The sequence below is a fragment of the Salvelinus alpinus genome, chromosome 22 (assembly GCF_045679555.1).
Source record: "Salvelinus alpinus chromosome 22, SLU_Salpinus.1, whole genome shotgun sequence".
In the NCBI taxonomy this organism is placed as follows: Eukaryota; Metazoa; Chordata; class Actinopteri; order Salmoniformes; family Salmonidae; genus Salvelinus; species Salvelinus alpinus.
Genome location: NC_092107.1, coordinates 18,193,880 through 18,211,166, shown reverse-complemented (window position 1 = coordinate 18,211,166; position 17,287 = coordinate 18,193,880). Strand labels below are relative to the sequence as shown.

The 17,287-nt window shown below is 42.5% G+C and overlaps 1 protein-coding gene and 1 long non-coding RNA gene across 2 annotated transcripts; one reads left to right on the top strand and one right to left on the bottom strand.

The window, feature by feature from the left end:
• Window positions 1-1,142: 1,142 nt before the first annotated feature.
• On the top strand, window positions 1,143-15,804 carry LOC139549165 (galaxin-like). Its single transcript, XM_071359325.1, has 7 exons — window positions 1,143-1,297; window positions 1,381-1,514; window positions 1,834-2,013; window positions 2,116-2,147; window positions 5,068-5,168; window positions 6,604-6,833; window positions 15,308-15,804. Exons 3-7 carry the CDS (start codon window positions 1,982-1,984, stop codon window positions 15,378-15,380), a joined length of 468 nt encoding a protein of 155 aa, XP_071215426.1. The 5' UTR covers window positions 1,143-1,297; window positions 1,381-1,514; window positions 1,834-1,981; the 3' UTR covers window positions 15,381-15,804.
• On the bottom strand, window positions 12,745-13,462 carry LOC139549788 (uncharacterized). Its single transcript, XR_011669936.1, has 3 exons — window positions 13,326-13,462; window positions 13,130-13,237; window positions 12,745-12,968 (listed from the first exon to the last, which is right to left on the bottom strand). It is a non-coding gene; the product is annotated as an uncharacterized lncRNA (long non-coding RNA).
• Window positions 15,805-17,287: the final 1,483 nt, after the last annotated feature.

Sequence of the window (17,287 nt, the reverse complement as noted above, 5' to 3'; positions counted from 1 at the left end):
TGCTGCCTGCGACTGGAACGAATTGCAAAAATCTCTGAAGTTGGAGACTTTTATCTCCCTCAACAACTTTAAAAATCTGCTATCCGAGCAGCTAACCGATCGCTGCAGCTGTACATAGTCCATCTGTAAACTACCCACCCAATTTACCTACCTCACCCCCCATACTGCTTTTATTTATTTACTTGTCTGCTCTTTTGCACACCAGTATCTCTTCTTGCACATGATCATCTGATGATTTATCACTCCAGTGTTAATCTGCTAAATTGTAATTATTCGATTTATTGCCTACCTCATGCCTTTTGCACACATTGTATATAGATTCTCTTTTTTTTTTCTTTTCTACCATGTTATTGACTTGTTTATTGTTTACTCCATGTGTAACTCTGTGTTGTCTGTTCACACTGCTATGCTTTATCTTGGCCAGGTCGCAGTTGCAAATGAGAACTTGTTCTCAACTAGCCTACCTGGTTAAATAAAGGTGAAATAAATAAAAAGAGATAGTTTGTGGAGATCGGTGTGGAAAAACGTGATTGGCCTGCACAGAGCCCTGACCTCACCCCCATCCAACACCTTTGGGATGAATTGAAACGCCGACTGCGAGACAGGCCTAATCGTTCAACATCAATGCCCAATCTCACTTGTAGCTGAATGGAAAGAAGTCCCCTCAGCAATGTTCCAACATCTAGTGGAAAGCCTTCCCAGAGGACTGGAGGCTGTTATGGAAGCAAGGGGGGACCAACTCCATATTAATGCCCATGATTTTGTAATGACAGGTTCAGCGAGCAGGTGTCCACATACTTTTGGTAATGTAGTGTAGCTGATATTAGCATGAAAAAAGTATTGACATTTCAAAAATGTAGCAATGATAACTTTTCAATTTTCACCAATTGCAACTGGAAAAGCAGGTCTCAGCAAAACAATGACTCATACAACATATCAATGACTGAGACGGTGTCGTAGTACTGACCTTAGAACAGTGTTTAGGGGCAACTTCATCCTACTACCTTTCTTTAATTAAGATGTGTCATCATGATGTAAGTGTGAGCATTGTGACTCCACTTTGTCAATGTCTAGTTTATATGCTGCATATAGGTGAAGATAATGCCCTCTAGACATGAAGATGAGCCTCTGCCTTTCAGGTCTCCCAGAGATCACGTCTGCAACGGGGTTAATTATAGCGGTCTAGATTACACCTGCTGTGAAGGAGTACGGCATAAAGGGGCGGGGCTGTCCTGCTGTGGAAAAAGGGCCTTCGGCCTCACCCAGGCTTCCTGTTGTACCTATTCACTCAAACCTGGTAACTGGGTTGAAATCATACTTTTTTCAGCACCTTTTGAATTGATATGCTGTGTGTGTTTATCTGTGATTCAACCGTTGCAGGTCAGTTAACTCTGAATGTGAGCCAGCTGGTGTCAGATTGCTGTGGGTTGGGGCCTACGACCCACTCAACCAACTGTGTTGTGACTCACGGATCCTAACCAGGACCCAACCCCATGCCAAGTGTTGTGGAAAAGGTCAGTGAGGTCAGTTTTTTTTTACATCTTTGCTGTCATAATTGTGCTTTTTTAAAATTCATAAATAGGCATTAAAAAATGTTAGGATCTCAAACTGTCTTTCCCATAGAGGTCTGTCTGTTTCGAAAGCTGTTTGGGAGGTGTTTTCCAATTCTCTCAAGCAGTGTCCCTGTGACAACATCATTTCCCAGCTCCACCTCATGGTTTCTATGTTCACTCCCTCCCCTTCACAATGTCAAGCTTGTAACACTTGAGCACTCGAAAGCGCTTCAGTGCTTCAAACAGTACATCTGATCAATTGTTATTACTTGTCCCAAAGAGCGTTACAATGAAGACCACCAGCTTTGCTGTGGAAATGTTGTCGAAGGACGGAAGGTCCTGACTAATATGTCCAGCCACCACCGATGCTGTGGAGACCACCAGTTTGACCAGCTGCTGCTTTGAACCACTATCCCCAGAGCCTGTCAATGCAAGCTGCTGTGCATCATCAAGTTCTAATGTTAGTAAAAAGCCAACCTGCTAGTTTTGTATGGCTGTAATGAAACTTCACATTATGATAGTTTGTCATCTTTGTGTGTATTTTGTTCTCTCTTTTTTTCAGTACAGGGGAATTGATGCGAGTTCTCCAAACTGGTAAGGTTGCCTTTGGCCTTCAACCACATACTGAACCTCATAATGTCTCCCTTTTCTTTATTCAATGTTCAATTTGAACAGTTCATTAACAGTCAGCTTTAAAATAATATATTTGATGTCCAATGGCTAAAAGCCACAATGGGTGTCACATCCATTTTAAATGATGCATGTCATTAATTCAAAACACCCACTACATGTCAGCTTCTCTGAATGTTCTTTAATAGATTTCAAATTAACTGAACATCTGCAGGTGTCAGATATTGCTTTATTTTCCTTGTGGGTTTTGGCTTTTGGCCAAGGCCCGAGGCATTGATCTGCCAACAAGCAGTCACAGTGTGATACTCTCAAGTGGGCTCTTTAACTGTAAACCTTTGTCTGTAGAAGGATAGTGGTGGAATAATTAAAAACATGATGATGGATTATGTTTTTTACAAAACATTTTTTAACTATGCTTGTATGTGTGTATTTGTATTATATATATATATAGTGAGCTCAAAGTATTTGGACAGTGAAAAGTTATTGTTTAGGCTCTGTACTACAGCACTTTAGATTTGAAATGATACAATGACTGAGGATAAAGTGCAGACCCTCAGATTTAATTTTGGGGTATTTTCAATCATATTGTGGGAACCGTTTAGAAACTACAGCACTTTTTATACATAGTCCCCCCATTTTAGGGGAACAAAAATATTGGGACAAATTCACTTATATGTGTATTAAAGAAGTCAAAAGTTTAGTATTTGGTCCCATTTTCCTAGCTCGCAATGATTACATTAAGCTAGTGACTCAAAGTTGCTGGATGCAGCTGCACAGACAATGAACATATTCACACAAGCACTGGTATTTAACCCTTTCTCCCTCATTATGCATCTGAACAGCCAATACACCTCTGTTGCTATCCAGAAGATTAGTGATATACAGTTGAAGCCGGAAGTTTACATACACCTTAGCCAAAAACATTTAAACTCAGTTTTTCACAATTCCTGACATTTAATCCTAGTAACAATTCCCTGTCTTAGGTCAGTTAGGATCAACACTTTATTTTAAGAATGTGAAATGTTAGAATAATAGTAGAGAGAATTATTTATTTCAGCTTTTATTTCTTTCATCACATCCCCAGTGGGTCAGAAGTTTACATACACTCAATTAGTATTTGGTAGAATTGCCTTCAAACTGTTTAACTTGGGTCAAACGTTTCGGGTAGCCTTCCACAAGCTTCCCACAATAGGTTGGGTGAATTTTGGCCGATTCCTCCTGACAGAGCTGTTGTAACTGAGTCAGGTATGTAGGCCTCCTTGCTCGCACACGCTTTTTCAGTTCTGCCCACACATTTTCTAAAGGATTGAGGTCAGGGCTTTGTGATAGCCACTCCAATACCTTGACTTTGTTGTCCTTATGCCATTTTGATACAACTTTGGGAGTATGCTTGGGGTCATTGTCCATTTGGAAGACCCATTTGTGTCCAAGCTTTAACTTCCTGACTGATGTCTTGAGATGTTGCTTCAATATACCCACATAATTTTCCTGCTAATGATGCCATCTATTTTGTGAAATGCACCAGTCCCTCCTGCAGCAAAGCACCCCCACAACATGATGCTGCCACCCCCGTGCTTCACGGTTGGGATGGTGTTCTTCGGCTTGCAAGCGTCCCCCTTTTTCCTCGAAACATAACGATGGTCATTATGGCCAAACAGTTCTGTTTTTGTCTCATCAGACCAGAGGACATTTCTCCTAAAAGTACGATCTTTGTCTCCATGTACAGTTACAAACCGTAGTTTGGCTTTTTTATGGCGGTTTTGGAGCAGTGGCTTCTTCCTTGCTGAGCGACCTTTCAGGTTATGTCAATATAGGACTCGTTTGACTGTGGATATAGATACTTTTGTACCTGTTTCCTCCAGCATCTTCACAAGGTCCTTTGCTGTTGTTCTGGGATTGATCTGCACTTTTCGCACCAAAATACGTTCATCTCTAGGAGACAGAACACGTCTCCTTCCTGAGCGGTATGATGGCTGCGTAGTCCCATGTTGTTTTTACTTGCATACTATTGTTTGTACAGATGAACGTGGTAACTTCAGGTGTTTGGAAATTGCTCCCAAGGATGAACCAGACTTGTGGAGGTCTACAATTTTTATTCTGAGGTCCTGGCTGATTTCTTTTGATTTTCCCATGATGTCAAGCAAAGAGGCACTGCGTTTGAAGGTAGGCCTTGAAATACATCCACAGGTACACCTCCAATTGACTCAAATGATGTCAATTAGCCTATCAGAAGCTTCTAAAGCCATGACATCATTTTCTGGAATTTTCCAAGCTGTTTAAAGGCACAGTCAACTTAGTGCATGTAAACTTCTGACCCACTGGAATTGTGATACAGTGAAATAATCTGTCTGTAAACAACTGTTGGAAAAATTACTTGTGTCATGCACAAAGTAGATGTCCTAACCGACTTGCCAAAACTATAGTTTGTTAACAAGAAATTTGTGGAGTGGTTAAAACACTTATGTTGGAGTCATTAACTTGTTTATGTAAACTTCCTGACTTCATCTGTACACTCCCTCTTGTTTAGCCCTCCTGGAAAACAGTACACTGTTTCACAACTTCCTGGCAGCTGCTAGAAATTACTTTTGGCTCACACTGTAGCATGATTTAGAGGTTTGATTTGGGTAATTCCCATTATTGTGGAAAGACAAATGTTTTTTGGGTGTTCCTTGAACATTTCTCTTCAAGGCTGTAATGCACCAAATATGTAGGTGAAAGGAGAGTCAGTTTTGTTCAGCAGTCATCACACTGTATTTGTAAGGATGTTGATTTTACCATATGTACAGTATATGATGCCAGGTTAGAAAGATGGCTTACAATTCTTGATCTAATCATCACCTCCATCACCATCTCTGTCCTTCCTCCTTCCCATCTCTCTAACCAGGTGTCTACAATGGTGCAGGCTGTGGCTCTCAGGTTTACAATCCAGACATCAAAATCTGCTGCGCCGGGCAGCTGTCCAATAGGGTGCTTGGAGACAACTTGGTGAGTCCATTAGCCGACAGAGCTTAGGCCTACAGCTAAAGCCTAGTTCATTGAACGTCCTCCGCTACATTAAAATGAGTTCTCCTCATCTCAGTCAAATTGAAGTTAAACAGCTAAATCATCCATCTGTCTGTTGAGTTGCTGTTGGTCAAGGCATGAAGACAATGCTGTACACTACATTTACATTTAAGTCATTTAGCAGACGCTCTTATCCAGAGCGAATTACAAATTGGTGCATTCACCTTATGATATCCAGTGGAACAACCACTTTACAATAGTGCATCTAACTCTTTAAGGGGGAGGGGGGGGGGTTAGAAGGATTACTTTATCCTATCCTAGGTATTCCTTAAAGAGGTGGGGTTTCAGGTGTCTCCGGAAGGTGGTGATTGACTCCGCTGACCTGGCGTCGTGAGGGAGTTTGTTCCACCATTGGGGTGCCAGGGCAGCGAACAGTTTTGACTGGGCTGAGCGGGAGCTGTACTTCCTCAGAGGTAGGGAGGCGAGCAGGCCAGAGGTGGATGAACGCAGTGCCCTTGTTTGGGTGTAGGGCCTGATCAGAGCCTGAAGGTACGGAGGTGCCGTTCCCCTCACAGCTCCGTAGGCAAGCACCATGGTCTTGTAGCGGATGCGAGCTTCAACTGGAAGCCAGTGGAGAGAGCGGAGGAGCGGGGTGACGTGAGAGAACTTGGGAAGGTTGAACACCAGACGGGCTGCGGCGTTCTGGATGAGTTGTAGGGGTTTAATAGCACAGGCAGGGAGCCCAGCCAACAGCGAGTTGCAGTAATCCAGACGGGAGATGACAAGTGCCTGGATTAGGACCTGCGCCACTACAGTGATGTATCTGTGTATTTGTACATTTTTAAATGGTCAAAATAACTAAAAGCGGCAAAACAAGGCTGAAACTTTATGTTGTCCACAGACCCATTTCAGTTTGTTCAGAATGTTTAGACAGGGCCCCAGTTGGAAGTGGGTGTCTTATACTCCAAGCCAATGTTCTAGAGTGCTGTTTGATCTAAAAGTCTATCAGGGAGAAAATCTGCCCCATGATTTGCCAGTAGCAATGACTATTTGTAGTGGTGATTGCTTTACTTTGGCTATATGCTGTACACTGTCAGTTTAGTCCACACAGTTAGTTATGTAAGCTCCATTCCACAACCAATTAGAGTAGCGCAGTTCCTCTTCAGTGTGAGAGTGTACCTGACTGGTAACGGGAGCTCTCTTTGGGTCTCTTTTCTATCACGGCACTCTGTCGGTAGAGGATGTCTGCACAGGTCCCCTGGTAAGTAGGAAAGTCAGACTTTCTTTTCTAGCAAGTGGACTTTTATGATTGTGTGTGAATTTAGGGTATGTGCATTCAAGTCTGTAGGTGTGTCTGTTATTCGTGTGTGTGTGTTGATACCCTGCTGACTGGTGTGTGTGTGTGTGTCTCTCCCAGTTCTGTGGTACAACTCCATATGGTGTAGAGGACCGAGGGGTGCTGTGCTGTAACCAGACGTTGCACCGTGGGGTGGAGGCTGGGCACCAGTGCTCCCCAGGTGGCCACTTGTATCTGCCGTCCCGTGACATGGTGTGTGAGTCACGCGTCCATCTCGATGATCCAGGCAAACACTGCTGTGGAGAGGAGACATATGACCCTCAGGATGAAATCTGTTGCAACGGACTGAAGTGAGTTGCTCTGTAGGGTGGAAACTGCTATGGTTTGTACAGATGTAGCATCTTAGTTTGAGCCAGTTTGCTACAGCTGGAAAATAATCCTAAAGAAACAGGAAATGTGAATTACTGTATTATGTGGATTATAATTAATGGACATTTTTGTTAGGGTTGTACATTTTACGTAAGGGAGAATCCAGTCTGAAATTTCAAAGTGGAAATTTTAAACCTCAAATACACTGCAAGTTTTACATTTCCTGCATATATATCCAGCCCCCCTGTCTAAGTGTTGATGCAATGTCTTGTTTGTGTGCGCGTTCGAGCGTGTGGATGTTTGCGCTCGTGCATGCGTGTTTGTACTATAACAAACTCTAGAAAGTATTTTCCCACTGCCTTCAACTGGGTCAGCATCTTTGTACTGTATATGTGTGTCTGAGAGACATGGATTTTTAATTTAATTTAACCTTTATTTAACTAGGCAAGTCAGTTAAGAACACATTCTTATTTACAATGACGGTCTGCCCCGGCCAAACCCTAACCCGGACTACGCTGGGCCAATTGTGCGCCGCCCAATGGGACTCCCAATCACGGCCAGTTGTGATACAGCCTGGAATCGAACCAGGGTCTGTAGTGATGGCCTCTAGCACTGTGATGCAGTGCCTTAGCCCGCTGTGCCACTCAGGAGCAAAGTGATGCAAGTGGGATAAAAAAATATCCCGACATTCCCAGTCCCACTACCTCAGATGTGAGAGGATTCTGTGGCCGGCCACGGCTCAATGGAATTCACCATGTCTCTAGAGAGACAAACGGAAAACTTATGTTAGCCTTCCAGGCATCTTTTGAAAAGGGTGTCTTCCACTGCAGCTGACGGTCTAAAGGTCTCCTGCTGTGTAGTCTTGTGTGACTTGACCTCAGTGTTTAGGAGGAAGTTGAGGAGGAATCAGGTTGATTCTTATTAGGGATTTTAGGAATGTTACTGAAGTATTTTCAAAGTAAATGTTGTTCATTATTGACTGATGTCTGTTTAATGGGAATACAGAAACATGTACAATGTCTGAGGGCATACCTGACACAGACGGGAAAGAAAAAAGCACTGGAATCTACTTATGTTTTTTGACAGCGGCTTCACACCCTGATCTAAAGTCTAGAGACCATGTGGAAACATATAGTTGAACGTCATTAATTAACAAACAATTCTGCATTGTTAAAGTCTCTAAACCTGACATTCAAACTGTGGGTTGCGACCCCTAGTGCTGTCCCCAGGAAGTTGCATGGCAGTCTGAGTTTACAGCAATGCCATTACTCTATACTTTGGCCATGAAACAAGCAGGAAGTCTGTGAGAAGACAGCTTTGAGTGATGCACTAGAATCTACTTTAGTTTGGACCCTGTGACTGAATCCCTAATCACTCCCTTCCCCTTCCCCTTACTTTGTTCATTCACACGCATCTCCTCCATATGTACAAGTGTCTCAAAGCTGAGGGAGTGAACATTATCTAGGGTGTAGGGGATAATTAGACCCACTTCGACTGTTTTGGAGTTTTCCCAATTTCATACAAACGAAGGAAAATACGTTTCTAATTATGAGCCACGTGTATTTTGTTTGTGATTTCGAGGTATGACATAACAAAGTAAATACATCCCAAATGAAATGTTTAACTGTTACCGAGGTTTATATATTGTAAAACGATGGGGGGGAATATCTTCATTTGAATTTCATGGTTGTTTTATATTATACATCTGGAACATGAATTGCATCATTCAAGCAGTGAGTGTGTCCTGAAGTTGAATGGTTTACTGATTCCCCTCGCCACTCTTGACGTCAGCAACACATGACAGCCATGTCATAACATGTAATAACAGCTGACATAACTTGGCATAACCTGTCATGATATTGCCAAAACATTGTCATGACCGATACATTTACAACTGTTGTGACAAAGTATATTGCGTTATTTTAGTGCTGATTATGACACCCACATTTATTCAAATTAGTTTTTTTCCCTGCCAAGAAGTTTCCTTTTGTTTGAAAGTTTGTTTCTTAAATCCTTTGTTGTTGTAATGAATTCTTTACAGTCATGTTTTTTTTCATCATATTTTAAATAACTTATAGAAAATACACTTCATGACGCTGTCAAGAAACATTATGACCATCATAAACATATACGCCAGATAGGACTATCACGTACATGCCATTATATCAGTCATTAGTCAAAGAGGGTGCCTTGTCCCGCTGCTGAAATCTGCTCTTGCATTCATCCCAGTCATCAGCAACAGAGCATTGGGTTAGGTGCATGTCTGACATCAATGCGTGTGCAATTACAATGATCATTTAATATGGTCAATGAAAAAAATAAAAAATAAACATCAACATACGGTTGACACATATGGTGTGATGCAATGTTTTGCCTTGTGTGGTAGATTTTGTGGGTTTTGACACTCATATGTAGGTTCCATATGTCACGTTCGTCGTATGAATCGGACCAAGGCGCAGCGTTGTATGCGTACATTCTATTTATTAAAGAATGAACACTGAACAAACTAACAAAACGAAACGTGAAGCAATATGAATAGTGCAGACAGGAACTAAACATAGAACAAGAACCCACAAACACCAAAGGGAAATGGCTACCTAAATATGGTCCCCAATCAGAGTCAACGATAAACAGCTGCCTCTGATTGGGAACCATATCAGGCCACCATAAACATGCAAATACCTAGACCTACAAAACCCCTAGACAATACAAAACCCCTAGACAATACAAAACCCCTGTTGATATAGGACTCGTTTTACTGTGGATATAGATACGTTTGTACCCGTTTCCTCCAGTATCTTCACAAAGTCCTTTGCTGTTGTTCTGGGATTGATTTGTACTTTTCTCACCAAAGTACGTTCATCTCTAGGAGACAGAACGCGTGTCCTTACTGAGCGCTATGACTGCTGCGTGGTCCCATGGTGTTCATACTTGCGTACAATTGTTTGTACAGATGAACGTGGTACCTTCAGACGTTTGGAAATTGCTCCCAAGGATGAGCCAGACTTGTGGAGGTCTACAATTTTACAGACTTCAACTGTACATGTACATACTACCTCAACTAACCGGTGCCCCCGTACATTGACTCTGTATCGGTGCCCCCCGTATATAGTCTCGCTATTGGTATTTTACTGCTGCTCTTTAATTACTTGTCACTTTCATCTCTAATTCTTATCTGCATTTTTTTTTATTGCATTTTTGGTTAGGGGCGCGTAAGTAAGCATTTCATTGTAAGGTCTAAACCTGTTTTATTCGGCGCGTGTGACTAATAAAATTTGATTTGATTTGATGCAATGACCACATTATTGTAAAGAAAAACCAGGCGCAAGGACTGGAGGCCTCATCCAAGACTATTAATATCAAAGTCGCAAGATGTGAGTCTGTGATTAGGCCAGATCAGTACAGCTTGATATGGCTCGTCTGATGCACCTCAGTAGTGTGTAAAAATTCTCGAATACAGGGAGAAACATACATCAATGGGTTTTTATGTAAGAACCTGATCTCTTTTAGATGAAGCAATGTTATCTGAAAGTCTTTTTGTTTAAAGGTCTGAGTGGGTTCTGTAGTAATTCCCCTAAAATCCTCTTCCCATAAACTGTGGACACATTCCTACTTTGTTAGTTGCGTTGCTTGGGACAAACAGTAGTGTGGAATAATTATGAACGTGGGTCCATTTTTAAATGACTAACTATATTTGTATGCTCAGGTCAGTGGAGGCTGTTAGGCGGCGCTATAGGAGGACGGGCTCATTGTAATGGCTGAAATGGAATAAATGGAACAGTATCAAACACATCAAATGTATGGAAACCTCCATTCCATTCATTCATTCCTAGCCATTACAATGAGCCCGTCCTCCTATACTTCCTCCCACCAGCCTCCACTGGCTCAGATGGACTTTTCCACTGAATCCCCATATTATTGACCTAGTCAGCCTTACTTATCTGTGGGGCTACTCATCAACCACCACAGGTTGAACGTGCACCACCATCCCACACTACTGTTTGTCCTAAGCAAATGCAACTCAAAAAGTAGGAATGTTTCCACACTTGACAAGAAGAGGATTTTAGGGAGTGTGCTTTTAAAGGTAGCCTCAGCAATATCACATCATCATACACATCATCATACACAGCACTCCTCAGCCAAGACTTCCAAGACAAGTGTAATTACATCAAATGGTGCCGGTTATGAGTAACATCTCTTTCATCAAAGACTAGCACTCTTAGGCTCCGGTCCCCTGGTCCTCCTCACCTTTTCCTGTAATTCTTCCTATTTCCTTTTAAAATGTCCTTTTAAAAGATACCACACAAACACACTGTGAAATCCCTGTTACACAACCCAAAACACAGAGCATCAAATTCATTTATTATCTTGCTACATTCATTCTTATCAGCTTGGCATCAAGAGATCCAGCAGGAAAGTCCCATCCAGAACATCCAATGACAGTGCATCCATAACGTCATTTCTACTCCCTTCAACGGATTTCCCATGACCCATCAATGACCTGTTGATAATTAACTTTCACACTGTGTGTGTGTGCGTGTGTGTGTGTGCTCATATGGATCCCCAGTTTACTGACTTCTGGTGCATCACCTTGCTTCCTTTGACCACCTCTGCAGGAAGTGAGTATGAGTTGCACTTCCTGCAGAGGTGGTCAAAGGAAGCAAGGTGATGACTTCTTTAAACAGCCAATAAAATGAAAACATTACTTCAAACCACTTTTGGGTACCTTGTTAACATTACAACATGAAATCCATGTCTTAAACCTTGCAATGTTTCGAAAATGGCAAAGAAAACGTGTAATCTGCTTGACACATTAAAGTTACTTAATTACAGATCACAAAGTCAGCTAATTTCCATTCCATTCATACGCAAATCCGTTTGATTCTGTCACGTTCCTGACCTATTTTATGTTATTTTTGTATATGTTTAGTTGGTCAGGGCGTGAGTTGGGGTGGGCATTGTATGTTTTGTGTTTAGATCACTGTTAATCAGCCTTATATGGTTCTCAATCAGAGACAGGTGGTTTACGTTTTCCTCTGATTGGGAACCATATATAGGCTGGCTGTTCACACTGTTTGTTTGTGGGTGATTGTCTCCTGTGTTTGTGTCTGCGCACCACACGGGATTGTTTCGGTGTTATTTCGTTTGATGTAGTCTGTTTCCTGCTCGTGAGTTCTTCGTGTCTTTTATTGTAAGTTCCATGTTCAGGTTTCGTCTACATTGTCCGTTTGTTATTTTGTATTTCTGAAGTCTAGTTCGTGTCAGTGTTCGTCTGTTTTTTTCAATAAATCATTATGTCATCACACCTCGCTGCGCATTGGTCTACCGATCCTTCTCTCCTCTCCTCGTCCGAGGAGGAGGAAGACGACACCCGTTACAGATTCATACACTGGTTTGTCTGTCTGTCATGTTTTTATTTTAACCTGTCCTTCCCTTATCTACACTGAAATAATATAATTTCAGTCGTCCTCTATGATATTTTTTTTTTAATCTCGCATAGCTCATTAAAACACCCAGGTGGTTTAATATATGTATCTATTGTAGGTCCTAGGATACAACAATGAATAATATGGAACAAATAAATACCATCAAATGATACCTTACAGCTTACAATAATGAACACCTTGTCAAACAGCTGTGAAAACCAACCTGGCAATTTTTAGGATTCTAATACAAAAACTGATCTTTTTTGGTACAGTTGTGTCATTAATTTATTTTCACAGATGTTTTTGTACACTCACATGGCAATCACAGACTAAATACTGAATTCTGGTGTGTGGAATATAGAGGAGGTGGTTGCTGTGTGGGTGGGAGGTTCTGCCTGTCACTTGTTCTCAACAGGCATCCAGTCTCGGAATGGGGACTTGAAGAGGGAGACTGCAAATTCCAGGACCTACTGCTCTCTTTGTTTTGAGTGTTTGCAGTGCTAGTGTTTTTAATTAATCTGTGTATCTCACATATGTGCCCAGTATGATAGAGCAATAACTTTTTGAGAAGATAATGACAACATTACAATAACAGTAGCTGTAGATGATGTAATGAAACGTTGGAGGCTGGTTGGTAATGGAGGACATCAGGTGGATCCACGTCTGGGTGTTGGGCAGAACCCCTAGGTCCTGGAGAACAGGAGCAGAGTTAAAGGGAACAGGGTAGGAGACAGAGACGTAAACAAGCAAACACACAGGTTACACTTTACTGTGAGAAAATTGTATGGATTAGTGCAGTGTTTTAAATTGGAGATATGTACTTTTCAACACTTTTGGGAGGTATAGCCTACCTCAAGCTGGTCCCCCTCCGACTTAGAGCACAGAGAATCAGACTGACACGAACTCACTGGTTCTGGTGGATGGGATACCTCCTGGGGGGGCTGGGACAGTCGATGATCCTAAAGTAAATTGAAGAGGTACATTTTAATAAGCTCAGCATAACTACCATTTCTTGCTTTCTCAAATGTCAACCAAAGCTTAACATACTTTGTCTTTTGGGCTTCACCGAAGTGTAGGGCGTCAGGGCTTTCAGTGGTCGACCGTCCAACTGCTCCAACTGGAGAAGATTGTTGGCTTCCACTGAGGTAATCCTAGGAAGACAGGACAATATCAGTGTTAGGGAGACTAAAACTAGCTTCAGGTTATTTTGAGTGCAAAAGCAAACGGTTATTATCTGAGATTTTGTATATTCACTTTAACAGATGGTGACCCCAGCTAGGAGCAAAAGTGCAGCGAGGTTTCCCAGCTCTCGCCTTACTTTCGTCCTTCCAAACCAAGTAATTCGCCTGGATGTCGAAGCACTTGGTCCCCTTCTTGATTCTGCTCCGGTAGCTCTCCTTTTGTTTCTCCTGCGCCTTGTCGATGTTCAGTCTCACCTTAATTGATAATAGGAATAAATGCAATTTTATTTCATATATTTCAGAAAATAAATTAACGGAAGACAATCATTTTTACCTGGTCAAAAACCTCCACATCCTTCTCAGTCCGTGCCTGAAGGTAGTACTCGAAGAGTTCTGATCTGGTTCGACAACTTCCACTACATCAGGTGGGGTTTCAGTGATCTGAAAGTACGTTATACAAAAATAGCAAAAGGCAAACAACATAACTAAGTCAATCATACATTTGATAGACTACAGTACATGCAATAATTGTATATTGTATACAATTGCATTGTTTACCTCAGTCAACAGCTGCGGCTCCCGTCCGTACTCGGTGGAGGCCTGGATGCTGCTGTTGTGTGCAAAGAGAATTACCTTCAGGAAATTGGAACCCTTCCTGGTTCCAATCAAGGGACCAGCCCATGGCAGTCTTGAGGTTTTGATTGGCCCGTTCACCAAACCTTGAGGAGGGGGTAGGAAAGCGATATCTATTGAAAATATAAGATATTGAAATATGTCTGATTTATGTACCATGGGAAAACAAAAACAAATTGTAAAAAATAAGTGAAACAAACCATTGATGACAGAATATGACCTAGAACATCCGTACCTTGTTCTAGCATTCATGACCTCGGTCACTCAAGATGACCCCAGGAGAACAGTGGGTGTTGAAGATCATCATCGCCTTGGAGGTAGCCTCGCCAGTCTCGTCCATGATGGGTATCATACAAAACGAAAATCGAGTTTTGGTTCCAAGCACCCTTTTTAATGGGTTACAGAAGGGAATTTAGAGTTAAGCGCGTACTCTTCCTTTACTGACCATAATGGCTATTGCCTCCACCCACTTGGTAAAGTGATCGGTCGTCGTCAGATACCAGCTGTTGCCATTCTTGGATTTCGTGAAGGGTCCGATGAGGTCCACCACTAACATTTAAAGATAATATTGTTTTATTCGTACCTTTATCTGTGTCATACAGTATGCAGATTTTCATATATGTAAGGATACTGACACACACACACATTCTATAATATTGAACTCTGCTGTGGTCAAATAAAGCAAACATTACAAAACAACTTATCGGGGCAAGATTTGAATTGGGACACTTACCGATTATGTGCCATGGTGAAACAACTTTGATGGGCTTCAACTCCGGCGCCACAGTCTTTACCCTCTCAAACTTCTGGCAGGCTAGACAGGGTACTGACCTTTAAGCATAAAGTGACAAATTTAAACATTGTGTGCTCTCTGATATGACATTCATTCAAATCATAATAACTTCAGATGTAATAGAATGTGATTGATAAACAAAAGGTTATTTCACTTGCCCAGCTGTCCACCTTCATGACAATTCCCCGTCTGAAGAAGCATAGGTTGATTTTGGAATCATGAGCTTCATTGGCCAGCATGCATCCTGATGATCACGTCTGGCTCTCCACCAGAAACCTCCTGCTCCGCCTGCCCTGTAAGAACCTGAGTCCCCTGTTTGTGGGGCCGTTCTAGGTCCTCTGGAAGGTCAACAAGGTAATTTACAGATTACAACTCCCCGCTAACTACCGGATCTCACCATCTTTTCATGTTTTCCTCTACAGGCCGGTGGTTCCTGGTCCCCGGGCTGATTCCATCTCCCACGAGACCCCTCCACCTCCCTTGGACATCGAGTGAAGCCCCGTCCATACAGTCAGATCCCTCCTGGACTCCCGAATTTGTGGGGGTCGGCTCCAGTACCTGGTGGACTGGAAAGTGTACGGTCCAGAGGAGTGGTGTTGGTTTCGGTGGATGACATTCTAGATCCCAACATCATCTGAGGGGGGGTTGGAGGGTACTGTCTTCTCCTGCTCACTAACTGGTAGACGTTGTGCCGGTTTACTAACCACAGGACCTGGAAACCCATCTTTACGCACACCTGGCAACCCTCATTACGCACACCTGCGTCTCATCATCAGTCACACTTAGACTTCATAACTCATCCTTTATATAGTACCCTTTTGTTAGTAGTCGTCAGTTAGTAATATTTATGTTTCCATGTCAGACGCTTCTCATGTTTTGTGCCGTTCCATGTTCATTATTATTAAACTCACTAACTGCACTCGTTTCTTGACTCCCTGCACCTACGTTACAGATAAATATGTATGTTTTAAAACTGCAACACCATCACCTGTTTTGTGTACAGCTGAAGGATGGGGATGGGGAAATGCAATCCCTCTCAAATTCATAGACAGCTCGCTAGATGCAGGGACTGACAGTCCATGGCGTTCAAGAGATAGCAAAAGCATGTGTTATAACATTCGAACACCTGTGTGTAACGTATTTTGACTGTATCTGTAAACGTTAAGGCATTTATAAAAGCTGCTACCTTGAACTGTTATGAATGCTTTAAGTGCGTCTAATGATGCATATGGGGTGATGATAGGCAGTAGGTGAAGTCAAGATGCAGTAAAATACATGGGTGGCTCTTAAAGTAACCATGGGCACCCTCTTAGATATCATCCTGACCAACTTGCCCTCTAAATACACCTCTGCCGTCTTCAACCAGGATCTCAGCGATCACTGCCTCATTGCCTGCGTCCGTAATGGGTCCGCGGTCAAACGATCACCCCTCATCACTGTCAAACGCTCCCTGAAGTAATACTTCAGCGTGAAGGCCCTTCTAATCGACCTGGCCCGGGTATCCTGGAAGGATATTGACCTCATCCCGTCAGTAGAGGATGCCTGGTTGCTCTTTAAAAGTGCTTTCCTCACCATCTTAAATAAGCATGCTCCATTCAAAAAATGTAGAACTAAGAACAGATATAGCCCCTGGTTCACCCCAGACTTGACTGACCTTGACCAGCACAAAAACATCCTATGGCGTTCTGCATTAGCATCGAATAGCCCCCGCGATATGCAACTTTTCAGTGAAGTCAGGAACCAATATACACAGGCAGTTAGGAAAGGTAAGGCTAGCTTTTTCAAGCAGAAATTTGCATCCTGTAGCACTAATTCCCCCAAATTTTGGGACACTGTAAAGTCCATGGAGAATAAGAGCACTTCCTCCCAGCTGACCACTGCACTGAGACTAGGAAACACTGTCACCACCGATAAGTCTAAGATAATCGATAATTTCAATAAGCATTTTTCTACGACTGGCCATGCTTTCCACCTGGCTACCCCTACCCCGGCCAACAGCTCTGCACCCCCTGCAGTAACTTGCCCAAGCCCCCCCCCTCGCTTCTCCTTCACCCAAATACAAACAGCTGATGTTCTGAAAGAGCTTGAAAATCTGGATCCCTACAAATCAGATGGGCTAGACAATCTGGACCCTCTCTTTCTAAAATTATCAGCCGATATTGTTGCAACCCCTATTACTAGCCTGTTCAACCTCTCTTTTGTATAGTCTGAGATCCCCAAATATTGGAAAGCTGCCGCGGGAGACTCTACACCCAAACTGTTATAGACCTATATCCATCCTGCCCTGCCTTTCTAAAATCTTTGAAAGTCATGTTAACAAACAGATCACCGACCATTTTGAATCCCACCGTACCTTCTACACTATGCAATCTGGTTTCCAAGCTGTTCATGGGTGCACCTCA